The sequence below is a fragment of the Lutjanus erythropterus genome, chromosome 9 (assembly GCF_056507025.1).
Source record: "Lutjanus erythropterus isolate fLutEry1 chromosome 9, fLutEry1.hap2, whole genome shotgun sequence".
In the NCBI taxonomy this organism is placed as follows: domain Eukaryota; kingdom Metazoa; phylum Chordata; class Actinopteri; order Lutjaniformes; family Lutjanidae; genus Lutjanus; species Lutjanus erythropterus.
In genome coordinates this window covers 18,440,001-18,466,998 of record NC_139325.1, presented here as the reverse complement: position 1 = coordinate 18,466,998, position 26,998 = coordinate 18,440,001, and the positions used below count along the sequence as shown (strand labels likewise).

At 38.4% G+C, this 26,998-nt stretch overlaps 1 protein-coding gene across 1 annotated transcript in view; it reads left to right on the top strand.

Annotated features, from left to right (window-relative positions):
- The first annotated feature begins 625 nt into the window (after nt 1-625).
- The window catches only part of col14a1a (collagen, type XIV, alpha 1a), a 170,744-nt gene continuing 144,371 nt past the window's right edge, over nt 626-26,998 (top strand). The window contains exons 1-4 of the mRNA XM_084726318.1: nt 626-737; nt 17,753-17,869; nt 26,058-26,201; nt 26,931-26,998. The exon at nt 26,931-26,998 is cut by the window's right edge and continues 28 nt beyond it. Coding sequence (XP_084582444.1) covers nt 644-737; nt 17,753-17,869; nt 26,058-26,201; nt 26,931-26,998 — 423 coding nt within the window. The 5' untranslated portion in view covers nt 626-643. The remainder of the gene's footprint in view (nt 738-17,752; nt 17,870-26,057; nt 26,202-26,930) is intronic.

Below are 26,998 nucleotides of genomic sequence, written 5' to 3'. Positions count from 1 at the left end.
TGTGTAGCCCACACTTACTTTAAAGTTAGGATATGAACGTTGAGTCAGAAACTGTTCACCTGTAAAACCTTTTTTTCTAAATCTGGTCCTAATCACTATGGTCACCAAACAGTTAAGATGGGATCTGCCTATTAGGAACTTTCTGTAATACGGCCCCTGCTGTATTTGCTCTTGTGGTTTGACAATAGCACTCATGAAATGTTCCTTCTGTGGACTGTCAATCATACTGTCACTCTGTCTGTCCTCCATCCCTGTTCTGTCAGCTCTTTTGTTCATTTCTTCTCCCCTCTCTTCCCTCAAACAAAGTCCTCCACTGTTTTGCCCTCGCCTTGCTCTATGTAGGCGTGAGGTTTGACCGCTGCTCTGTGGTCAGTCTAGACTGTCAGACCACTGCTCTGTAATTGTAACAAAGTGGATTAACTGATTCCAGATCAACGTCTTGGGGCCATGTGTGCAAGGTGGGTCCTCTTGACCTACACAGCCTCTCTGCAGCTGAACAACATTCAGGATGAATCTGTCACCGAAATCCCCCGTTCTTTCTGTCTTTTACTGCCTTTCTCTCTTGCTTTTCCCCTCTTTTCTTTACAGTGTTTCAACATGATCTTCTTTCTGTCTCTGCAGGTCTAGACTGCTGGTTGTGAGGATGTTGTCGATGGGACAGATTAGTTGGTGTTTGTGGGCTCCACTGGTGCTACTGGCCCTAGTTTCCCATGTCCCCTGTAAGGCACAGGGTCAAGGTAAGTACCTCCTCTCCAAACATCTCTCTCTCTCTCTGCTTCTTACCCTCCCATCCCTCACCCACCCCTTCCTTCTCTCTTCCCTTGCCTTCTTTTTACAACCCATCCTACTGGCAAAAGTACACACAGTATTTATTCAAATAAAAGTACAGATAAAAAGACTCAGGTAAAAGTACTGATTCAACTTCTTCACTCAAGTAAAAGTGAAAAAGTAAAGGCTCTGAAATATATTCAAAGTGTAAAAGTAAAAAGTAGCCCTCTGAAGGACATTTCTACCGACTGTTGCTGTGCAAAGCTGCGTTGTTTTTTGTCTTTTATGTCTTGTTATGTCATTTTTTGTCAGGTTAAGTCTTTTTTGTCTTGTGTCGTTTATGTTATTTTTGATCTTGTTACGTCATTTTTCATTTTGTTTCATCATTTCATCTTGTTACCTCTTTTACATTGTTTTTCGTCTTGTTATGTCATTTTTTGTCTTCTTATATCTTTTTCGTCTTACTGTGTCTTTTTTGTCTTGTTACACCTGTTGTGCATGATATGCAATGATGGATAATTGTCTTTCCTATGTGTTATTGTCCCATCAATTTAGGTTTAAATCTCTATTGGTGTGGGGAAGGAAATGTAAAAAGTAAAGTACAGATACCTGAAAGCTCTACTCAAGTACAGTTGCAATGAACTTAGTTACCTTCCACCTCTGCTTTTCCTCGCTTTAAAAAGGTGTATTAGTGATTATGAAGAAAAACGGAGCCAAGAAAAAGAGCAAACGTCTACCTTTCCACTTGAATTACATTATGCTTAAAGGTTATAATGGAACTTAGTACAGGTGTGGAGGAAGTCCTACACTCACAGCCAAGGTGCCAATAATACCCCACTTCTTCAATACCCTGAAGAAGACTGTCATGTCAAAATATTGGTAAATTGTTAAAACTTTTTACACTGCAGTGTGCAACTATCTTCCTCCTCACATATTATGAATCTTTTGCCCAAAAGTAAACTGCCTACCCCAGCTTTATGTCTTCCTCCACTTCCCATCTTGTCCATCCAACCTCGTCCCATCTGTTCCCTTCATCAGTCATTTCTCTTTCCTTCCCTCTAGCCTCCCCTCACCTCTCTGCCCTGTGTCTCCTCCTCCCCTGTTTCCGCATCATTCCTCCCTTTGCCGTCTCTCCGTTTGATGTGCTGGCTCAGTCCAATCAGATTACATCACGCTCACGATCATATCATCTTCATATCATCATGCCATTTCACTTCGGCAGCACAGCAACGCTTGCAACCCTGCTGCCGATGCTGCCATGCTTCACAGGGGTTTTAATAAATGTGTTGTAACGCTGTGCTTCAAGCTGTGATGATTTGCTGCGCAATGTGCCGCACAATATACAACGCTCCAGTGTGCTTCGCAATCAACCTCACCTCAGCAAACCTGATTTAATCAAACTGACTCTCATCAAAACGCGGGCTGTTGTCTGTTTGGTGCAATGTTTGAGTTCATGGGTGGTAAAAATCCTGATGCACTCTTAACAAGAAGTACACATTTGAGTTCCAGTTGAACATACTCCATGTTAATATGTCATTACGTGACATTTTAAGCATATCATGTGTTTAAGTGTAACAGATGTGTGTTTTTTCGAATCAGACGCAGATATCCTGACATAGTTCTCAAAATTTGTTAATATTGTAGTTTTATTCTTTACTTTCACAATTTCATGTGATGTATATCAGTTTTATGAGCTGCACATCTGTCTACTTCCTGTCACTGCTGTAGTAACGTTATCATCACCCACAAACACAGTGATTTTTCATCCTTAAGTTAGTTATTTCACTTATTAGTTATTTTTTATAATATTTACAGTTTGTTTTGTTTATAGTGTTTTTGAGCATTTTCATAATCACCTCATCTTCATCTTCATTCAAACTTGACAGAAACAAACTCAAACCATACACTTAAGCTATAATAGAACGAGACAGGGTTTTGCCGCTCAGCCTTGCAAATCAGGTTTTACCAGTGGACATAGGACCAGTCGACAGGACACCATGAACTGCAAACAAGGTCATTTATGACGCCATGTAAAACTCTGTGATGTTGTCACAATGTAATATCTATGGGCCAAGTGGGACCTTGTGGGTGGGAGCAAGGGGGAAAACACTACTGCACATATTCATTGGGCTGTATAATCAGAAAGTAAAAACTTTAGAGAGTACTTGTAACTTTAGAAGTTGAGCAGCTTTTATTGGAGTGAATGGCTGCCATCTTTGCATGCACAATCTGGTTCATTATAATATATCTTTGACACAAAAACACCTAAAACGTCTTGGCTCATCCTTCCACCCTTCCAATGATCTCCAACCCTTAATTCGCTGAGGTAGCTGTGAAAATATCATCAGGAGAAGAACGAGAGGGAGGTCGGACGTAGGAAGCAGTGGAGAGAAACACCCAAATATTTTCACATCTAATGCGGTGAATGAAACAAAACCAGAGTTGGTGATTGTATAAACAGTGGAAAGACGAGTCAAGACGTGTTCTGTGAGTTTTATTTTGTTTCTGTTGAACTTGAATGAAGATGACAACGCCAGGTAGCTATCGTTGCTAACAGTTATCTAAGACACTGAGGTAATTATCAAAAAGCTCAAAAACTCTACAGTGAAAAATCATTACCCAGTAATCCTTTTCTTGATAAGAAAAGGATTGCTGGTCAGGTGATTTACTGATAGATGTTTGATGTTATTTCAACTACAGCTGTAGGATGCAGCACTATCAGCTTATTCCAACAAACAGATCCAAGAGCTCTTTTCTGAATCATCTGACTGTACTGTGTGTGTGTGTGTGTGTGTGTGTGTGTGTGAGAGAGAGAGAGAGAGAGAGAGAGAGAGATTGTGTGTTGTGCATGAGTTTATGGGTGTCTGTACTTACAATTGGCAGCCTAAGAAGTGTAGAGGGTCAGACCTACTGCAGTTATCTGGATATCGATCATATGAAAATGACCCCAAGGGACACTTAAACATTTAACTGACCCTGCTTTGTGTGTGTGTGTGTGTGTGTGTGTGTGTGTGTGTGTGTGTGTGTGTGTGTGTGTGTGTGTGTGCGTGCGTGCGTGCGTGGCTCACATTCCTTCCAGGATGTGGAGTTAGAGGAGCAGGGTAGCTGCAGCTCTGGTTTGTAGGAACAGGGAAATCAAATAAAGGCTTATTATTTATTTATTTATTTAAAGGCTTTTATTTTTCTCACTCTGAACTTACTGTTCAAAATCGATAATCCACATAAGTGACAAATCTGTTTTTACATCTAAATTAAAAAACAAGGAAATTCCACCTTAAAATGATTTATTTCATGACTATGTTTTCTTAGAGGTTAGTGTTTGTTTGGGGTCGTTTAAGACCTGAATGGATCAGTGTGGAGCTGCTTTGTGTTCATGTACCAGTGGAAGTCCGTACCAAATAGTGACTGCTTTGAAATGAAAGTAGCTCTTTTCTATTTTCTCCTGTCTTTCACTTACCATCATTGAATTCTCACTCTTTCATTTTCTCTCTTTTGTATTTTCTCCCTCCATCCCTCTCACTGTTTCTCTTCATTTGTTTTTCCCACGTCTGTTTCCTCCTCTTCTTGTTTTATTCCGATTTTCATCATCACTTCTATAGGTCATGTTTTTTCATTGCGGGCAGACAGAAACAAGAGGCATGACAAAAGTGTGACAGCATAAATTAGGTTGGGATTTGATCCCAGTGAATCACAGCACAGTGCTGGTGACCTCCCAGACACTATGGGAGCATGCCCTGCTCAATCCCTTCATTAGGGAGCATGTGATAGTCATTAATTTTCGCCTGGTCTGTCCCCTGTAAGCTGCAACATCTGGTCAGAGGGGATTTGAGCTTGAGGATTAGTGTGTGTTCTACCCATGCAGGATGTTTGTATATACAACACAAATTTCTGGATATCATCAGGAACTCCCACTACCAGAGAGTCCAGGAGGGGTTTTCCTCTCCGCTAGAAATGAGTAATGTAGCATATGATTTAACTAGTTATACTTAAGATAATTTAAGTTCATGGATATCACTTAATGAGTGCATAATTTCATCCTAATCAAGAAATCACAAGTTTTACTGTTGCACTGAATGTGCCTTTTGTTATTGACTAATTGTGAAACATCTGTTTTTACATGAAGAAGTTACACTGTAAAATATGAATTGAGATTTTATACAAATTTTATCAAAGCTGAAGTGAAATTTTATAAAACCACTAAAATTAATTGACAGTGCTGCAATGGAAATAATATGATTGACACAGACTGTACAAATATGTTTACCACAGATTTATTTATGTTGAGAAGGAAATGCAGCTCTTTACTACTTGAACTGATTTAATATGCAACGATTTTTCCAGTTTAGAGTAAGAGATGTCACTTCCTTAAATAAAAAAAAATCAACACTGAATGAATCTCTTCAATGTTTCCTCTAACACAAAAGCTATAATAATAATAATTAATATTGCAAATGTGAATTAAACTTTTTGGTAGTAAAATAATAAAAATCTGTTTCTGTAGAAAATTTCATGGTCATCCATCAAATAGTTTCAAAGATATTTCGTTTGAAACCAACAGTGTCAACCTCATGGTGGCGCTAGAGGAAAAGTCAGAAGATCAATGAAAACATTAAGTTTAATTCTGTGGGAATGACAAAATTTCATGATAATACATCCAATAGCTTCTGAGATTCACTTCATAATTGAAAACTTGGATCTGCTGCTGCTGAACAAAAAGTTACAGGAATCGCCACGTTAGGATTCATGCTGTCGGGAAGATGAATGTTTGTGCAAAATGTCATGTCAAATTCAACAAGTTTGTTGTTCTGTACATGACTTTATTTTTTTTAGGAGACAGGATTTGGACACAACATACAATATGTACTGCATGTGAGGCCTTAGCTACACTGGATCTTTACTCCTCCTGTGGGAACGGCTCTGATACTGTTCTTACTGCAGATATTGAGCAGTGTGCAACACAGTGGATCGTTGTTTTTTGTTCTCTGGCTCCTACTTTGGCCTTGAAAAGTATTGAAAAGGGAAATGTAAATTTTGTTCTCCGCTCAGTCCTCAGAGGGTGCAGGGAGTGACCTGGCACTTTGCAATGCTGTTTCCAATGCAGCAGTGACAGAAGCAGGATAGATGGAGGAAAGATGGTGGAGGTTTGCCACCGTTACATCTGAGCCCAAAAAGTAGAGCTGTCATGCCTATTTTTAATTAAGCATTTATTTTCATGGTCAAGCCTGTTCCCTAAATAACTCAGTCAGTTATTGTAAAGATGCTAAATTTGTGTGGGTTCTCCTGTGTTTGTGTGTGTGTGCTTACTCTTTGCATGGTTAATTATTGTAATTGATTTTGTTGATTGGCTGACAGCCCGGGTCAATACTGTGTTTCAGGACACATCACAACAGATTATGTGCTCAAGAACACATTTACAAAGATATTGCACTTTCGTGTTTGTGTGTGCGTGTTTGTGTGGCGAGTGTGTGTGGTTAGAGGGCAGCCTGGTGAATTAGTATGAGTGAAAGTGTTGGCCGGTAATTTCAGTTATAATGAACAGGGAGCGAAGCCAATGATGAGAAATCATTTATTCATAAACAAAAGAGGAGGATGAGATGGAACAACCTGTTTTGAATTTAAAAACTGCTAAATTATCCAAACCCAGACCGCCGTCACCTCGCCACTCGGCTGCTGTTGATGGTAATCCAGCTTGTCATAATCATCAGCCACTTTGGACTAAATGGAGCATTGAATCGTTGGAGAAATGATGTGCAGGAGGCTTTTCTAATTTTTCCCTGTTGTTATTGTCAGAGCATGTAGATAATGTTCTTTGATTGTAAATAAACAAAAATTAACTTTAATTGGGAACATGAGCTGATGATGATTTTTGGGGGAAATATGGGGCTTTGGCAATGACTGGTACAGGAACAAAACTACTGCACAATGTATAATATCACACCGGATATCCAGTTCACTCTACACCCAATATGCATGCATATTCCAAATGACACAGTACGGGCACCACAGTGTAGGGGTGAATAATGTGTGCCAGTTGAAGTAGTTGCAGTCTGAAAAGCATGAAATAGGCTACGAGCGTTTTGGTACATAGACGTTTTTCCCAGAATCACAGGGTGGAGTAGTGTGCAGAGCCTGAAGTAACTCAGAGTTGAGCAGATATTGTAGTAGTACAAGGTTGTGAATCTTTGACTTTGGTTCTGGTTTTCTGGAAATAACTGAGAAAAAAACTGCCATAGTTGTAAGAAAATTATACTTTTTTTTTTCTTAAAGAAACTTAACTTCAGGTAACCTGAGTTTGGTGAGCTGTGGTGAGCTGCATACCCTCCATATATCATCTCAGATTTAAAGAAAACTCCCAATCTGAATGCACTAAATAGAAAATAAATGCATTTTGATTCCATTGGCTGTTTTGCCACTGTCTCAGCTTTAAGGATCATTTATTCATTTTTGATGACTCAGTAGCTTGAGTATTAGTTTTTGTGGTTATGGCCATCATTTCTATCAGTTATGGTAAAATTTTACTTACCAAAGTACTGCACCATTGCAGTCAGTCAGGCAAGAAACAGGCGTCAGGTGATGAGAAACACTTTACAATGTGCTTCATAAAAATGTTACAGGAACCAAGAATGACCTGATAATTTATGAATTGTTAATGACTAATTCCTGAATAACTGTCATTTGAGGACAATATAGTAAATAATGAGAGTTGAGGATACTTTGTTAATGAATCATTAGGTAATGATAAATAAAGTTCATAAATATCTGTGAATTGACATACTGGCCACTTAATTCATGAGGTGTTCCTGATTATCTTGAAATAGTCAGACTACTTAGCAACTACTCAGTATCATATCATCATCTACTTGAGGGGGAACAAAAGGAGTAACTAATGATTAGATTATGTCATTAGTAATTAATGAATCATCAGTTGGTTGATTGTTTATCAAGAATGAGTCATGAAGAAAGTGGTCAATATGTCAGTTCATTGATATTTGTGAACTGTTTCTTTACCTAATGCTTTATTAATATCATATATCCCTGTTCTCTTTTAGGTCATCATTATTTACTATCTAGTCCTGAATCACAATTATTCAGGAATTATTCATTGACATTTAATTGCTTATCAGGTTGTTCCTGGTGTATTCCTTATTCATTCCTCGCTAACTTATTTTTATGTGCATATGGTGTCACCAAAAACAGCAATAACTGATTTTGGCCACTTGAGGGCAGTGGAAACAAGCTGTAAAAACAACACTGACATATTATCATCATTTGAGTTGATGTGACAAACATGTTAGCAAAATGTCGTCTGTTTATATGTCCAGCAGTTACTGCACAGAGCCACATAGCTGTCATTTGGATTTGGGATTTTGTTTAACTGAACAGTTTCCTTTTAGCTTTATTTTTGGTCTCCACCAACTCCCGAGGGAAATATCTGCTTCTTTTCCTGTGAAATGTTCTATTATGTTCACCAGCAAGTTGCAAAATGTTGGTCTGTTATTTGGAGCTGGGCAGGTAGTGTTCGGTGGAGATTTTGGAGCGTTTGTGGTGGAAACTGCCTGCTGTGGCTGGAAAGAATGATGATGAGAGTGAACCAAAACAGTAACACTGCAGATTGAAACCAGAACAATGGGTTTAAAAAAGCTAACAAGTGCAATGCTCTGCACAATGTTCTGTGGGTTCAACATTTTTCTCACAAGTAGTCATGTGATTCAGAGTTAACAAAATATTCAGTAGTAGCTTTAAAGACTTTCTTTGCGGGACAAACTAAAAATGAGCATACCCAAAATGTAATGAGATGTAACATTGTGTGGGCACATCACAGTGAGTATAGACAGTCAGATTTGAACCAGAAAGTCCTCTGAAAACTATGATGGATGTTTAAGGACAGTTTGCTGGAGTATTTGCTTTAGTTTTTATTTTGAAAGAACTAACCACAGGATTCTTTTAAAGCTTGTATCATTGTCTGACTGCTTGTGTTTTGCAGTTTTTTGAAGCAATTTTGCAGCTCTTTACAAGAATCTACAATGTAAATATCGTATTTTATTTGATTGACTATAATATTATGATTACTGAAATAATGACCAAAACTACAAAAGTAAGACCATAGTTGTAATAAATGATCATTTAAATGACCCAGTTAAAACTAAATGCAGCACTTAAAGCTGCAGTAGGCAACTTGAATATACAAACAATACAAAACCGTTCACCTCTCTCTGCTGCCTTGTGTGACTCTGTTAAGCCCCTCCCACCAATTCACACAACAAACATGCACACGCAGTTTGCTGGGTTTAAAGCAGAACGTCAAGGTTGACAATCATTGTAACTACCTGGCAAGCTAACATCTGCTCTTCTTGGTTAGTTATGTCTGACTCAGAGACAAGAAAGAAGCTGGATGGCTGTTGTTTGTACAGGACTGTTGTGATTGGCTAGTTATGTGCTAGCTAACTCTGACTGGTTGTTTGATTCAGACTGAGTCTAGTTTTTAAAAAAAAAAAACATGATGGCATGGGTGCTCACAGATGCGCTTGTTTTTAAAGTAATACATCAATTAAATATTGTTAGTGACATGGTTAAAATCAGTTACTTTAACCAAAATTATAATAACATAATGTTACTTGCTGTAGCTTTAATCGGTTATGAGCTTTGCTGTGTACCTGACCTGGAAATGGTCTGTGTTAGAAAAGCAGGTTGTTGAATGAAATATTTCATTGTTGTTTAATGTCAGTCATCTCCTGCAGAATTAACCTAGCTGAGTATTTGGTGATATTTTTTCACTGTTGGTTGGCAGGCGTGTGGAATAATATTGCTTCCTTCACCAGGCTGCACGTGGGGAGGGATCATCCAACAGACTCTTAATATTCAGTCAGTCCTTAAGAGAGATTTCACACTCACACACGCACACACACACACACACACGCACGCACATGCACACACACACTCACACACACACTCATCGTGCACACACAATGCAAGAGCGAGATAAGTGTTGAGGGAAAGAGGCATCACTTACACAGGTGGAGCGATGAAAGAGAGAAAAAGGCGTTAAGCCACTAAAGGAATTGAGTGCAGGTGGCGCAGAAGAGGAGAAGATAGGATGAAAGAGCAGAGGAGATGACAAGGAGAGAGGAGGAGAGGGAGAGGAGAGTTTGAACCCAAGCATGAGAAGAAGAGATGTGATAAAAAAGAGTGAAGTGTTCCATGAGAGCAGCCGAGGAGATAAAAAGAGCGGAGAGGTGGAAAGAAAGAGCCAGAGTGGATTTGGGTTAAGTGCTATCTCAGCAAGCAGAGTAGTTCTTGTACCGACAAGACGCCGGCCACATCAAAAGATGTGTGCTGCAGCACTGGATTGGCACTAAACACACACACTCATGCACACACACTTCCCCCATCTCCCTCATGTACAGTACAGTAGCTATCTTGTGGTGACAGTGCAAGCCAGCAGTTGTCATCCATAAATCCTGCGTATTAGTGAAGCTACTGTAGCCTGAATACTCAGTGTGGAGTCAGTGCGGGGCTAATCTGAGAGAGGAGGAGGAAAACAGGGAATTAAAAGATGGAAGAATGAAGGAGAAGTGTAGGAGAGAAGATGAGGGAAAAGAAGAGGGGAGAAAAGAAGAATCAAAGTATACTTACTCACTCTTAGAAATAAAAGTGCTAACGAGAACCAGTGTTATTCTGTTTATCCCCATAGGAGAACCCTTGTTGGTTCCTGGTAGAACCTTTTATGACGCTTCTACTTGAAAGCCTGTCATAGATTCTTCTCTGTGAAAAGTTTAACCCAGAACCCCTCTATGAGAAGTTTTACAGAGAACTTTTATATGGTGTAATGGTTCTACCCAGAACCCTCTCTGGGGGTCTATCAGAAACCTTTCCACAAGGGTGCTAACAAGAATCCATCCAAAGGTTTACTGACAACCTTTTTACATTCCAAGAACCCACTCAGGAGGTTCTACTGTGAACCATTTATATTCCAAGGGTTTCTTCCAGAACCCACCCAGGGGAATGTAAAAATCTACTTAAGGGTTTCACCTATAACCCTCTTGTCTTCTGAGGTTTCAGATTAGACAGATTTCAACAGTCCATGTTATGAATATGAATTTCTCATTTCTCATTTCTCACTTTTTACACATCCATTCTTTCAACAATCCTCAAAGAATTTTTCTATCCAAAAAGTGTTCTTTCGATGAAAAGGGTTCATAATGGAACCCCTAGTCATACAAAGAACCCTCGACAAACCACTTTTTCAGAAACAAATGGTTTTGGGTAGAACCTCAGCCCTTCAGGAAGAACCCTTATTTCTAAGAGTGCAGGGTAGTAAAACAATAAAGTGGAAAAGAGAAGACAGAATGAAGACAATGGGAGGATACAATGAATGGGAAGAAGAGAATGAGGAGATGAGGAGGATATAGAGAGAAGTAAGAAATGGGGGAAAGAGGAAACTGTCACTGAAAAGAGAGATTGAGAAAAGCCAGAAAGCTCAGAGAAGACAAGGGAAAGACATGAGGCAAAACAGAGCAAAAGAAAAAAGAGAGCTGAATTGAGAGATTGGTGAGTAAGGAAAGTGAGAGAAAGTGAGGAAGAGAAGGGATAGTAAGCAAGAGTAGCAGGATGGAAAGAAGCCAACACAGAGCAGGACGCCGAGCCAAATCAGGAGATGGGAGAAGAGGAAAGTTGCAGAAGATGTTGAAACAGAGACAAGGAGCGAGGGGAGGCTGAAGGAGAGGAGATGAAGTGAAGCAGAGGATTGGACAGCGAGCATTTACTCATCTACCAGGAATCCCTGCTAGCTTTCACCGCTGCTAATCCTAGGAAGAGTCATCCCTTCTCAAACCGGGGCGTCAAGCTGCGCCTGTATCCCTCCAACCTAGATAATTCCAGTTCATACTGGGCCTCCAGTTAAGATACTTTTCTAGTTTACACTCCCTACAGAGTGGGAAGATTACTGGAGTTCATACTTTAAAATTAGACCCTTTTAAAGCATCTTTAAATTAAGCTGCACAAGGTGAGAACATGTTAAATATCAGTTTTTGAAGGGATTTCTATAATTTTCTGGCACTGGAATAAATTTTTTTCATTGTGGCTTCAGTGACTCAGACTATTTACTGCAGTTAAATTGTGTTGCTAAGCAGTAGTCGCCAAAGTTCTGCCAAATGGCTGGACTTACATTTACTACCTGGCATGAAGCTTATGCAAGGAGCTGTTGGGGGCTTGCTGATCCCTGTGGTGTAACTCTCTCAGATAAATGGCTCTGGTTTTGTGTGATATATCGTCGTGCTGTATGTGGCGTATGCTCTGCAAGTTTAGGGGAGAATTATATTGTGAAAAATCATGCAGGAATTTAGTGGAAACAACTAATCTTCTCTCATTAACTTTAATTTAAGTGACAGTATTAGCTTGGATGCAAATCCTGCGGGGCAATGGGTACGGATCCACCCCAACTTTTAAAAAACACTTTTTAAACAATTCACACATAAACACTTACTAACACAGACACATACTTTTTGAGGGTCTTGTTTATGTCTCCCCCTATCTCTCCCACTAAGTGCTATGAATCACATGCGTCATTTTCATCTGGTGAAAACAAGCGCTGTAGTCCTGGGCCAGTCAATGCATGCAGAGTACATCTATGACCAACATCACAGGTTAATTAATGATGTTGCTGAGTAATGAAATGTGTGCCGATTGTGTCTGTAGATCAGAGTGAATCAAAAAAGAGCCTTTGTGATGGTCTAAAAAAAGTTTTTACTCTCCCAGAGAATGTGTATCTACCATAAAACACCTGCTTTTTAAATGGAGTTTGGTCTAACAGGCTGCCCGATTAAAAGACCGCTGAGAGCAGAGGGTATGGTAATGTTAATAAAATAACATAGGAAGTGGAGCTAAAACCGACCTGTTTTCTACGTCTCTCAACATGTAGTAAAACTTAACATAATAAGCACAAAATGCAAACCACAGAACACAGAATTTATAAAAAAAAATATGTCTTCTAACCTGAAGTCTTTTGACTTTAAATGATGAGTTGAATGAATTTACTGTACAGAGTTCAATCAACTCATTAAAGTAAGTTTCTAAAGAAACATGATCTGCATATTAGCAGACTTCCCAGCACGCATTGTTCTGGAGTTAAAAATCTACTGAGACCTGTCTTTTTCAGTTTGAAGAAAACATATATGATGGAAACTTGCTTTGGACCCCTAATACACTTTGAGATAAGTCATGGTTGCTTGTTTTCATAATAATGAATTCAGTCCCTGCATGCCTTAAACTTAAAATTTATTAAATTCACTGGGAGCAGTTTCACATATTGTCTTTGTGATAATGCTTGAATAAAGTAGCTCCAGTACTAGTAGTAGCTTTTTTTTTTTTTTTTTTCTTTTTTTTTTTTTTTGTGTGTGTGTGTGTCTGTGTGTGTGTGTGTGTGTGTGTGTGTGAAATAAAGAACTGAGTCTTCAAACTGAGAAAATGTGAAAGGAAATCAAATTATTTTGTAATGTCCGGCAGCGTGACTGAAGTGTTGCTGTTTCAACTTAATACCTTAAGTTTACTGAACATGTTTTCTCAAGTACACTTGAATTAATAATTACTTAATAATATAATATAATAATATAAGTTTGCTTGACAAGAAACTTAAATTGTTTTGAATCATTACAAAATTGCCTGAACCTGTCTTTTCAACTTAAAATTTTAAGGCAGCTTGGATGCTAACCTTTTAAAGTTAAATCAATCAATCAATCACTTTTACAGTGTAGAGCCATCCAGCCAGGGTTTCAACAGTATTTACGTAAAGCATCTTATTGTGAGATCCAGAGAGTGGACGTCTAATGCATTTCACAAAAGCATCTTGGCACTTAGATTCAGAGAGAGAGTGTGAGATGCTCTTGGATGATATTTATGGCTGTATGGTGGTAAACAAGAACAGACGTGGCGGTTCGTGAAGGGTAATTTATATCAGAGACCCTCATGTTCTGTCAGCATTTACAGCTATTGGAGCTATTACGTCCATATTCATTAATCATAGTTGCTGTCTCTGGAATAGCCTCCAATTTGTAGACCCTGACATGCATTCACAGAAGAAAAGAGGGTCATTGCTGGCTCATTCGTTTTTTACATAAGTTTTTTGTTATAGTTCAGTGTATGTGTGTGTGTGTGTGTGTGTGTGTGTGTTCATTGACATGCAAAGCAAAGATCAAGGTATTCAAGGCAATTTTCTTCTGGTTATTAGTACCCTGTCTGCCAACTCAATTCACCTACTATCAAGCACACACGAAATGATACCAGAGTAATAATCTACTAGCTCCGTCACAGACTTAAATTATTCATAGATTCTTATTGTGTGGTGTAATTATACCGTTTCATCCTATGCATTTTGAGTATCTGATAGGTGGCGTGCTGATTACTTAAGAATAGGTGTGAGCAAAATGTAAAACTGTGAAGTGCTGCACCGGGTCTCTCTGGAATGATCAAACAGCATTATAAGATCTGATAATGAAAAGTTCAAGAAGTTGTCCTTGTTTGACAAGTTGAGACTGGATCCTGTTATTTTGGCTTCCGAAACTTGACATTGACTTGTGAGGTAATACCATGACTAAAATATTAAGGGTGTTTGGCAGGAAAGTCTGGCTGAAATGATTTTTTGGAAAGAGAGTGACTGTTGAAACTTTTCTCTTTACCTAAATAATTGATTTAAGTAGAGAAATGTATCAAATAGGCATACTTCTGTAAAATACCATAATACCAAAAACTAAATTTATAGTTTATTATCTTCTCTGATCATGCAATAGGTTGTGAAAGTGCAACTAACCAAAACTTTTTTTTTTTAACATTCCTCACCTTATTGACAACTGGTAGGCTAAAAACAAGGCTTACGCAGTCTGTTGCATGCCACATTTTGACTTTTGTCATGATGCAAAAACTGACATCAATAGAAAAGTGTAGATCCATCTTATATTGGAGAATCTCCAAATAAATTCCATGTTATGATCAAGTGAGGTCAGACATGCTATGAGATGAATAAATCCCTCTATCTTTTGCTCCTCCGCCGTCTCTGCTATGCAGGTCTGCTAGTAAACAAATGTAACATTATTTATGAACCCATTTCCCTGAATTATTTATTTATTTGTTTTTTAATATAAATGTGAAAGAGTGAACATGATACTGGTTACTAATTAAATTCAGTGACTTGTGGCAAACTAAACAGCTGCTATGCGCAAACATGCAGACAATTTCTGCTTTTGTGAGTTTCTCCAAAAGTGTAGATTTCTATATCGTTTATTGTTGTAAAGCCACCTGCTTGCATGTAATGTTCAAAACAAAATGTTCAGGCTGACAGATTTGGACTTTCCCTCCCGTTTATTGTTTTCTATTAGCTTATACAATTAGATGAACCCAGGATGCTTGTTTTCAATACAGTTACACTATTCTATGAATTTTATGGAAAGCTGGGACTATACTATACTATACAAACTTGCAAACGTACATACATCTTGCATACATCTATGCAAAACTAATTTCACTATACTACACTATGCCCCCCAAAAAAACCCTTTCCAAACTTTGCAAATCTCTGCTGGTTGCATCTGGTAGTTGTGGTGGCATTGCAGTAGGTGCTTCACCATCTGTTGCTTGGAAGAAATCCGCACTCTGCTGAATGACCGTCTCTAGTTACAATTTTTTTTGACCCATGTTGACTCTACTTGATTCATTTTATCCCACCTTTCATAGAACGGTTAAATGGACCAAGTCTAACAGGCATTTAACTCTAACATAACTACAATAATGCAAAGTGGGAAACACAATGCTGTCTGATTTATGGCCTGAATGGGATTTTCCAATTGAGAAAGATGGAGGTCTGTTCTCATCACCGAGTGAAAATCCTGCACAGTACACCTCAAGGTTTGTCTACATCATATCACCCATTTTTTCTCTACACAGTTTCTCTATAAAGGTTGATGTACAGTCTTTACATGTCAACACTCTCTAAACATTCATCACCTGCCATTAATTGACAGATCAGCATCAATTTTAGGTTGTCAAATCACTAAAGTGAGCCAGCAGTTAAGGTGAATGGTCCTTTAAAGTTTATTACAGCTTAAGGGGATTCTGTGGCATTTAAAATTGTAGTTCATTAATATTATTCCCTGGATACCTCCAGGCACGGAGTAGACAGAGATTATTATTTATGAACACTGCTGCAAAGTTGTCTCTCTGACTGACATGTTCGAAGAGAAGAACATCACATCTTTTGTGTCCCAGAATTCTTAAAAATTCTTCAATTACAATTACATTGAGTCAGAAATGCTTTAAAATTATGTTTTTAAGAGTATGGATTGAGCTCCAAGGCTGATTTGCACCAACAAGGATTCATTTTTAAACTTGTTTAAATAATGGTTTAACTTTAAATTACATTGCAACAAAGTTTAAAACATGCTTAAAATTAAGTAAGATTAAATTAAACTTCTCTTTTGTCATATTTTTTAGCTAACATTAGCTAAAAATAGCCATTACCAAGTAATGTTTTGTTAAGGAATTCAGAGTTGAAAGTTTACAGTTTCTCCTGCTCTTTTATACTTATCAACAACATTTGAATTGATTAATTAATTTAAATTTTGATAAGCAAGCATCTCCACGTTGATTTAATGCTTTTAAATTTGGTTTTAAATCAATAAACATGGATTTACTAAACAGAGATTAGTTTTTAACTGTGCAGCAGAGTTGTGCTTAATTTTAATCATAGTTTTGATAAACTCTGATTAGAACTAATCTTAGATTAAATTAGCCCTTTATTGTTGCAGCCCTGACTAAATGATTACTAAGAAATTCTGATTTATTTAAAATCTATTGAGTTTATGTTTTATCAGCAAAGTACTAAAAAAAAAAGAAAAAAAAAAGTCTGTGCTCCAGTCCCCGTCTTCTTATTAAAAATGTTATACTGACCCTAAAATAAGTCTACTGGTTAACTGTAAGTCATTAATAATTTCTCTTGAAGGATCTTTCAAGACAGCATGTTGAGTCTGACGTGTTTTTAAAGAGTGCTGACAGGTAAAGTGACCTTACATCGGCAGTGTCATCAGATTTATGGATGACAATATCTTCTCATTTATAGAAACTTTGTAGCAACACTAAAAATATCAGATTTCTGGTGATTAGTTTAAACTAACATCAAATATTAGTTGAAATGGTGATATGTGTCGCAGACATAAAGGTTATGTCAGCGACTTTTGTTTTCATCTGAGGTGAATCTGTAGTATTACACAATACTACAATTCTGCATTGCTTTTTTCCTTGGGTTGTCTGCATCTGTCTGTAGATTAAAACCAGTCAAATTCTCATATTCTTCTCTATCTCCTATTGATTCTGCAAAATATGCTACAGACTACACACATACACGCACAAAAACACAAAGATTCACACAGAGAATGTCTCCATGTCACCATTTTTAACAGACCAATTCATTTTTCATTGACAGAGGGCTGGAAGATACGGTGAGGCCTTGAGGATGCTACTGTAATCCAATCATTTCTTCATGATATCGTAGATCAAAAGTACACACTTGCACATTGACAGACAAAGACATCTTCTGTGAAATGCGTCTCATAAAGAGAATTTGACTGGAAATAGTTTCTCCTGTCTTTTTAAAAACCTTTTTTCAGACTGAAGCTGAACTGTATGCCTGCTGACCTGCTTCATGTGTTGCTCTCATGGACTCAGGAACTTCAAAATTTAAATTCACTCAGCCCTCTCTCTGCCCTTCTCTCTGTCCATTTATTCATTTCCTCTTTCAGTCCCTTTTGATTTGTGGCTTTTTGGGGGCAGATGTTGTGGTGTCTCTGGGTTTAACTGACTTGTTGTGATGCTAACATATGTTTACTGGTGGCTGGGAACTTTTTAATTAACATCATTTTTATTCATCAACATATTCTTTATTATATCCAGTTATCCCCCAGATGTATTGAAGCTGATTTGAATATAGTTAATTGTTTTTCAGTTCCAGCTCCGAGGAGGCTGCGTTTCAAAGTGCTGAGCTCGAGCAAGCTCCTCGTTTCATGGAAGGAGCCCAAAGGAGACTTTGACAGCTATCTATTCCTCTACAACAGTATACCAGGTAGGATCATTTTGCTGTATAGACACACACACACACACACACACACACACACACACACACACACACACACACACACACACACACACACAGAAAATACTTCCACTGATATGTGGGACCTAACTTTGAAATTTTGGGGGAAGGATTCCATTATGACTTGGATTTTCTGTCTGTCAGGAAGGATTATGTAATTTACTTCTTATCAAAGCTCCTTTGAAGGGATCACACTCTTGAGAGATGGGGAGGACTCAAAGTTTGTCCTGCACCTCTGCCAAGTTTGAGACAAAGGAGTGTTTTTGCTGCGTGCGTAGAGCCTGTCAGCAGATTTGAAAATGGGACTGAAAGGTACACAGGGCAGTGAGACCTACACCAACTCATGATGGAGTTCAGTTGAGGACAGGTGAAAGACAACTGCAGCCACTGTAGTTATTCATTTAGCATTAAAGGGATAGTTCAAAATTATTTGAAGTGGGGCTCTATGAGGTAGTTGTTGATAGTCAGTATGTTACCTAGATGGTGGTTGGCACACCCGCAAAAAATATATTTTAGCTACCTAAAAGTAATATTACATAAACACAACCTGCAATGATTAACTGATTCATGGATTAGTTGTAAACTATTAAAGTATTTTGATAATTGATCGATCGGTTCAATATATCTGATTTCAGCTTCAGTGTGATATTTTTCTGGCTTCTTTAGTCCTCTATGACAGGAGACTGAATATCTTTGAGTTACAGACAGAACAAGGTAATTGAGGATGTTACCTTTGGCCTTCTTGGAAATGCTGACCAACATTTTTCACCATTTTCAGACACTTCATAGACTAAAAACTTAATCATTCAATGAAGAAAATAATCAAGAGATTAATCAACAATGCAAATAATTATAGTTATAGTTAGTTGCAGCCCTAGTATACACTGTATTTAAATTATTTTCACCACTTAACTTTGCCCAAAGACAGCCTTGTCTGCAGGCAAACTGCTGTTATATGTGACAGATATCGTTGTGTCTTGCTCAACCAGACTCCTTCAGCAAAAACCTTGCAGCACATGGAAGACGCTGCTCAATCACTGCCTCGCTTGGTTAAATTGTTTCTGTTATTGTGTCACTTCTGTGAATCCGGACCAACCTTTTTAAAACTCAGAACTCACACAATAACACAAACTAACTAACAGAGGGAGGCTGCAGCAGACCATCAACTTCTGTCTTCTGCATTGTAAAATGACTGATTTTGACAATGGAGTCAAAAGAGGCAATATATGACATATATAAAGGTGGTTTCCTGTTGGAATAAGACTGTCTAATGGCAAAAAATACATTTTGCTGCTGATTCTGTACACAGCTGTACGTTGCTTAGCTTCCTGCACTGGGACTTCTGCTGCTTGTCCAAACTGGGGACGTGTCGAGCGCCATCTGCTGCAGATAATACACTGACTATGTATAAGTACCTCATACAACCCCACTTCAAATATTCCAAACTTTCCCTTTAAACTGTATTATGACTGTGTGGGAATGATGGATGCCTGACATCCTGCTTTCATCCTGCGTCTGTCAGTAGTCCATCACTGCACAGACATGGGGCATGACCTCATCTCTTTCAGGTCATGCACACTGTAGTCAGTAATCACCTTAATTACCACTGATGTCTCGTTCATCATGTAATCACAGTGCACCTTCCTTCACATCCATACATCTCCCACACATCAATTCCTCAACTATTGCTGCACTGCTGCCTGCATTTGTGTCGTATTATTGCTGTGCTGAACACTGCAGACAATTCCTTCACAGCCGTTGTAAAAATGAATAAGTGGGACTGAATAAGCACTCTGTAACATAAAACTTGTTCCTCACAAACAACCCTCCGCGAGAAACGCCTCGTCTCACAATTTCTTGCAGTCGGGGACAGCTGAAAAGAGAACAAAAACTGAAATTTATGGCCACTTCCACTCAGGGAGGAATGCAGCAGGAGCTCACTGGCATTGGGCAAAAGCTGTAAAAAAAAAAAAAAAAAAAAAAAAAAAAAGAAAGAAAGTGTCCTCAGTGTATCCATACAGTATGTGATTAATAAAGCCTTTTTTGATCATTAGGAGGCTTAAGGACACAAATACCTGCCCGATGTCTGACCTGATGTCCTGTCTTTTCTGTGCCTTAGTCTGTCTCAGTCAGATGAGGTGAACAGCACCCACGGTGAAGCTTGTTAACACTGGCTGAAGTCCTTTTGTTGAGAATAAAACACCATTTTAGATCACAAAAGGAGCTGTCAGAGTGGCAGCTAACCTTTCGGCTCAACGTAATATCCTTTTTTTTTTTTGTGAGATTTTTCTAAAAAGAAGTAACTAAAGTGCAACTGGATAAGGATTCAGGTTTTAGGTCAAAGCAGATGACTCATTTTTGCCAAAAGCTTGTATTCTGTATGTGCTGTATTCAAGCTTATATTCTTTAAAACATTGTCCCATGTCACAGTTAACCATTATCAGCTTGTGTCATTGTGGATAATGAAACCCATGTCTTATTACATCAGAGAGGGTTTAACTTTAGCCTGTGCTTATCTGTCCAAAGGCTTTATTCCCTATTCTATGACAGTGCATGAATAAACTAAAATAAGCACTTATTGGAAGTCTGTTCGATAGCCTGCCAACAATTCTGAATTTCAAATTGTGTGGGTTGTGTCTGTGTGTACTTGCATATCTGTGTGTTATTTATCAGTGCCAGATGTCTATATTTACTCTCTCAAATCTCAGCAGAGATGAAGCCAAACCCTGCAGAAAAAAGTTCTGTTTTTACTGTATGCAATTGCAACTTATTGTTACGCTGCTGCTGCAGCCAATTAGAGGAATAACTTGAGTATTGGAAAGTTGTTCGCTTTTCAAGCATTGGAAGATACATGAAGTGGTGCAGAAACCAGCTGAGGTTTATAATAGGTTGTAAGATTTACAGCAGCATTACAGGATAATGTGTGTTTTTATATGGCATAGACAGTGGAAGCACACTGATGCCATGCAATTTAGCTCACCATAATAAATGATTTTAACTATATGCATTGTTGTATAGATCAAATTCTTAAATATATACCACATTATTAACTACGAACAAGTTTTAATTTGCCCATTAACTTGTGTGTAAAATGTAGACAGTCAGACTGAGGTGTTGCCATGACGGTGGGGATAATTGAGAAAGCAGCACAACAAGGTTGCGTTCAGCCCTGACAAAACGTAGCAAAATATTTATTTAAACAGTAATAGTGCTGCAATTAATGCCCTTTTGTGCATGCAAGGCACTGCAGCAGCTTTTTATGGTTTTTCACAGTTGCAGAGACACATTTCTTGAAACCCTCTACCCTTTTCTCAAATCTGTATACATAAAACTACATTCATTAAACTTCTCACCTCACTTCTCAGGCAATATGAAACAATGCTTTCAGATCATACACACCGCCAGTTATTATATAAACACTACTGAATCATTACACACTACATCAAAAAATGGAAAACACAATGTTCAGAGCATGCAGCTCCAGGAAAACATATTTAATGTGTTATGCATATTCAGAGATTAGAACAGAAAATATTGTATACTGCATGCACTTAAAGTAATAGAGTAATACAGACAACAGATTGATTCTGCCTCAGCATCATGTCTTTTTACTGGTTTGGACCAAAGGACTTCATCTATGTCACCAGCAGTGTTCTCTCTTGCTGCAAAACAAGACAAAAACCCTTTGTGCTGGATCAAGACATGGATTCGGCCATAGACCATGCAGGCTATATTACTGTATGAAACACTGGTTGATGGTGAACCACTCACGTATCTGGATTATACCCTCATCACCTGGTTACTGTAAGCTTCTAGTGTTACCCCTGTGAGGAGTGAGATTCATCAACTGGTAAATAAATCTTATCATTGTGACTGGCGTTGCTTTCCAAAGGAACACAAGAGATTTTCCTGGAATTTTTAAAGTTGTGCCTATATAGAGAACTGCGTTTAGTGTTTTGCGAAACTGAATGTATGGCAGATTACGTTTAAAGTTCCAAATTTAGTGTGGAAAATATTGTGGAAAAACTGTAATTCACATAATTAGAAACAAGTGTGAACAATTCTGAGTCATCGTGTGTTAATAATGACAGTTTTGTTGTAGCTGTGTTCAGCTTCTGTTGTCTGTGTTTACCATTTTTCAACACAACTGCATCAGAGTGCAAAATGTGTTTTAGAGAGTGAGAATGTGTTTAGAGTTCGTATCTTAAGTAACGTATCTTAAAGCTCGTTGCACTCCAGTGTGCATTGTTTTCAGATTGAACGTGGCCCAGGCGGTAGCCCCAGTGGTGAAGGCCTGGCCTGTCCTGCTCTGCCTCTGATTAGCCTGCCTGATATTTTACCCTAACCCTACTCAATCACTCTCTTCATAGCTAAACAAACCCAATCCAAATGACCCAAACCAACAAATGGGTATTAGGGAATCAGAGTCAGAGTAGGGCAGGTCATGACTTCACTCTCTTGGGAAAAAACTTGTGCCCCAGGCTGTACGTGATCTCATCGAGCTGCGTGCTGATCTTTAACAGAGATGGGCCAACATACACAAAGGATTTTGTCTTGTAAAACTGAAAATTTTGTTTGAAAACACTTTTTGAGGAAGCATCTATCGCACTGTTTTCTACAGTAGTGGCTTTTTTTTGCCTCATTGTGGTGCGCCACACTGTAATGGGCTCTGCACTGCCCCCTAATGAGAGCAGAAACATCCACATTTTTTTTAAATGGAAGTAGAAATTGTAAAACAGGATATGCAAGTGCCTATATAATCAGCAGGAGGTTCTTTAGAACATTGAAGCACTATTTGAAAACAGAAAAAAAAACAACGACAGAAAGGACAAAAAAACAACCTAAAATTAAAAAAGAGCATAATAACACAGCTAAGAGGTATTTTATGATAATTCTAAGGCATGAATTATGTTCAGTAGTTTGTTCTGCTGTTTTGTTTTTGTATATATTTTAGTGATTTGGAGTACAGTGTTCTCTCATAAACAACACCAGAATGGGTTGTGTCTTTGTAATTCATGAACATAGTTATGGATTAAAATAAATAAATAAAATAAAATAATTAAATTGATTCAACTGAGATCCAGTTTTCTTATTATTTATTTCCCCCAGCGGCCACACGGGGCAGCAATGAGCCCGGTCCACACACTTTAAAACGTCCGTCAACAAACAGCACGAAGTTGAGACTTATGCTTTGCTGGAAATGTTTTTAAACAGCATTTTTTTCTGTTCTGCAAGAGAAAAGACTGAAGGATGAAGACTAACTGGTTGTTTTTGCAAATGTAAGTCTGGTCAACCGACACACCTCCATTAAAGAGCAGCACACCAGGTGCTTTGAGATGTTTGACTCCCTCCTAATGCTAGTTTACCTGTAGCCGATGCTAAAAAACTGCTAATGCTGCAGCTGAAGCAGACTGCAGGACCGTGAATGCACCACTGGAAGGACGCTTAAGACGCATCTAGACATCATACTAAAAGGACAAATAGTGAAGCCACACCGTTTAAAGTGCTGTGTTTTTCTGTGCGTTACTGATTATATTCTTGTCTAGTTTTAACTTTACTTGCGGTACTTCGGTACAATATTTCTTGCTGTCGCCTTAAATTCATTCATTTGGCTAAAACAACATGACTGTGCTCTCTGCTAATTGTACCAGGCCTGTTTTGCATTTGTGATGAAGCATGCATTGAGAATTGAGCCAACTTTTTTATATTTATTCTAGTTTAAAATGAATGTGACAACTGTTTTAAAATCGAGTCAAGCATCAATTTCCCCAAAACCTGCTTAATTAAACTTAATATGGAGAGATTGTGATTTTTAATGTATTTTCCACAATTGAATCATCCCACACACTACAAGCTGTTTTCAAAATCATGGAAACAAATCTGATCAACTTTTGACATTGAACTAATTTAAAGGGATAGTACAGTCTTATTTTCTGTCATGTCAAGAGTTAGATGAAATAATGCTGTTAATTTCAGAGCTTAGTTTATGGAGTCCATAAGCTAAGTTTAAAAACTGAAACCACAGGGAAACAACTGGCCTGACTTAGTCCAAAGTTCACAAATTAACAGGTTGTATCTCATTTGTTTAATCCGTATACAACCAGACATGTAAAAATTTGTGGTCCATGAGGAGTTTCTTACTATAACAAATTCTTGGCCTAGCGCAGTGACTTTTCGGCATTTTGTTGTCATCACAAGTTTGCCAAGCACCCAGTGGAGATGCTGTGTGTGTGTGAAGTGCTGAACGAATGACAAAACTATTGTTTGCCAAGAAATAACTCTGAGTAAGTCCTTTTAAAACAACAAGTAGTCGTTTTGCATTTCTCTTTGTGCATTATTACACAATAAGATGCAACTTTTATTACTGCGCTTTTTTGAGGTGTTAGGCATGTTTTTGATCTTTGGAGAGACTCAAGCTAACTGTTTACAGTCCTAATGTTGAGATAAGAAACGTGCCTGCTGGCTGTGGATTCATATGTTTACGAACATTAGAGTGGCATTGAGCTTCTTATCTAACTTTTCACAAGAAACTGAATGAGGATATTGTCCAAAATGTTGCCTATTTAAATGTATATTTCACATTATTTGAAGAGGAGTTATATGACCTTTACCTCGCCGTCAGACAGCCTTTTCTGATGAGAAACCACCGTTACATTAGCCAAATATTACTTTGTCTCGCTCAACTAGACTCCTTTGCCAAAATCAGTAATTTTACCCTGCAGAAAATTGGGGTTGCTGTCCTACAGTTGCCTCAGTCTCTTTGTTTGTTTGTGTTGTTGTGCAACTTTGGTTAATTTTAGCCTGATAAAACACTAAAGTCACACAGTAACACAAACAAACTAACAGATTGAAGCAGATACCAGCAACTCCCATGTTCTTCAAGGTAAAATTACCGATTTTGCCAATAGATTCTGGTTGGTTGGGAGAGAGCAATATTTTTATAATGGCAGTTTCTTGTTGGAACAGGCTTTCTGACAGTAAAGCAGTGAAAAAAATTTTAATATAACATACACTTAAACTGCTGTGGATTTTTTTAGGTGGGCCCTTTTGATGTAGGTTGCTAAAATATGTTGTACTGCTGACCCTGTCTACAACAGTACATTACATAACTTCGTACACAGGTTCTTCTGCTGCTTCTCTCTAGAGTGGCAGCTTTTCCACCGCCATCTGTTGTAGGTAATACACTGACTAAGTATAAGTACCTCATACAGCCCTACTTCAAAAAGCAAACAAACTATCACTTAAATCCTCAGACGGCAAGTTAGGGGATAGGTGATGTTTGATGCCTTGCTGTTGTCACCTTCTTGTTGTCACCTGATTAATCCATCTTAAAATGGGTGCTTATCCCTTAAGAGACAACTGTGACATGTAGTCTTAGTGCAACAGTTGCCATATGCTGTCCCAGTGAATGCCTACCCTTCACTTTAAGCCCAGGTATTTGGTCGATTAACAGTATTTTTGTTCCCCAGCACAGACTAAGACTTGGGTTTGTGGTCTGAACACTGATTCATGCAGTTACCTTACCTGACCTGCTGTCCCCTTCAGTAGGATTTATCTACCTTCCCCTAAAGGCGTCATTAGTCATCACTGTGCCTGCAGGCACAGGGGACAGAAGAGCTGAGGAAGCACACACACACACACACACACACACCTTTATTGATGGCTGAATTGATTGCAGGGTCAAAATTAAAATGGGGTGATAATGTGACCTGTTGGTCTGATGGGGATTAACTGCTATGGAGAGGACACAAGCACACACACGCTTGTTCCTTAACCAGAATCAACAGTTTATTACAGGGACAAATTCTCTTCTCTTGAGCTCAAAACTGAAAACTTGAATCTTTATTCTGTCTCTAAGCTTCACCAATCAAAAACAGAATTAACTTTGTCTTTGTGTTTTTGTCATTTCTGTATTTTTCTAATGGATACTGTACAAAAAAAAATTGACCTTGATCATAATGTTTGCCTGCCTTCAGAATGGAGAATGTTAATCAGCTTCACTGCTGAATTAACTTCATATTGGCTCGACCATGAGAATACTAATATTTTGCTTCCAAGCAACTGAATATAGCAACGAGAAATGAAAAACACTGACTCAAAACATTCTGGCGTCGTCTAACCTTTGCCCCTCTGCCTCTTCTTCTTCTCTCTTTTTCAGGTGGTCATCAGAGGGAGATCATTGTATCTAAATCCGATACGAAGGTGTTGATAACAGACTATAACCCCTCCAAGGACTACACCGTCAGCGTGATCGCTGTCAGTGGCACTGAGCAGAGCAGACCACTTCAGGGCAGACATAAAGGTGCATTCATGCATTTTACTTTTTGCTTCTGTTCTATTGCTGTATTTTAATGTGTAGCTCCAACATACTCTGATCTGCTCCACTGTACTATACTCTTCTAATAATGTGTTTGCCTGTACAGTGTTATAGTCCTCGGCTTTACTTGACACTACACCACTATACTCTCAGCTGTTTCTTACTACTTCTGTCTACAGTCCTCTTTCTCTTTCTACTCACTTTTGTTTTTATATGCTAGTGTAGTGTAGTTTGTTTTGTTTCTCCTGTTAACTCTCCTCTTATTTCCTGTCCTCATCTGTCCGCTTGTTTTCTTTCCTGTCCATCTTTTCTTTTTGTTTCCTCTCATTTCCTCCTATTTTTTTCTCTCCTCTCCTCTCCTCTCCTCTCCTCTCCTCTCCTCTCCTCTCCTCTCCTCTCCTCTCCTCTCCTCTCCTCTCCTGTAATTGCCTAGCCTATTCTCTGTTTCATCTCCTCCTTTCTCCTCTTGTTTCTTTTCCCCTCCAGTTGTTTTTCTTCTCTCCACTGTAAGGCTCTGGTTTATTCTAATGGACTACACTCTCTTTCCTCTTGACTCTCATTTTAATCTGCTTTCTACTGTAATCTCAAAGTATAAATGTATGTGCTTTCCTTATAGGAATACGTACACCCAGATAGAGAAAGGACTCTAAAATAACTGCTTCTTAAAATTATATATTCTGCTAACTTGTGATTAATCTACTTTATGTGCTGCAGCTGAAAGAGGTGAGAGTGACGGAGGAGACAAGACTGAGCCCCAGAGGCTGACTGATTCAGTCGTACCT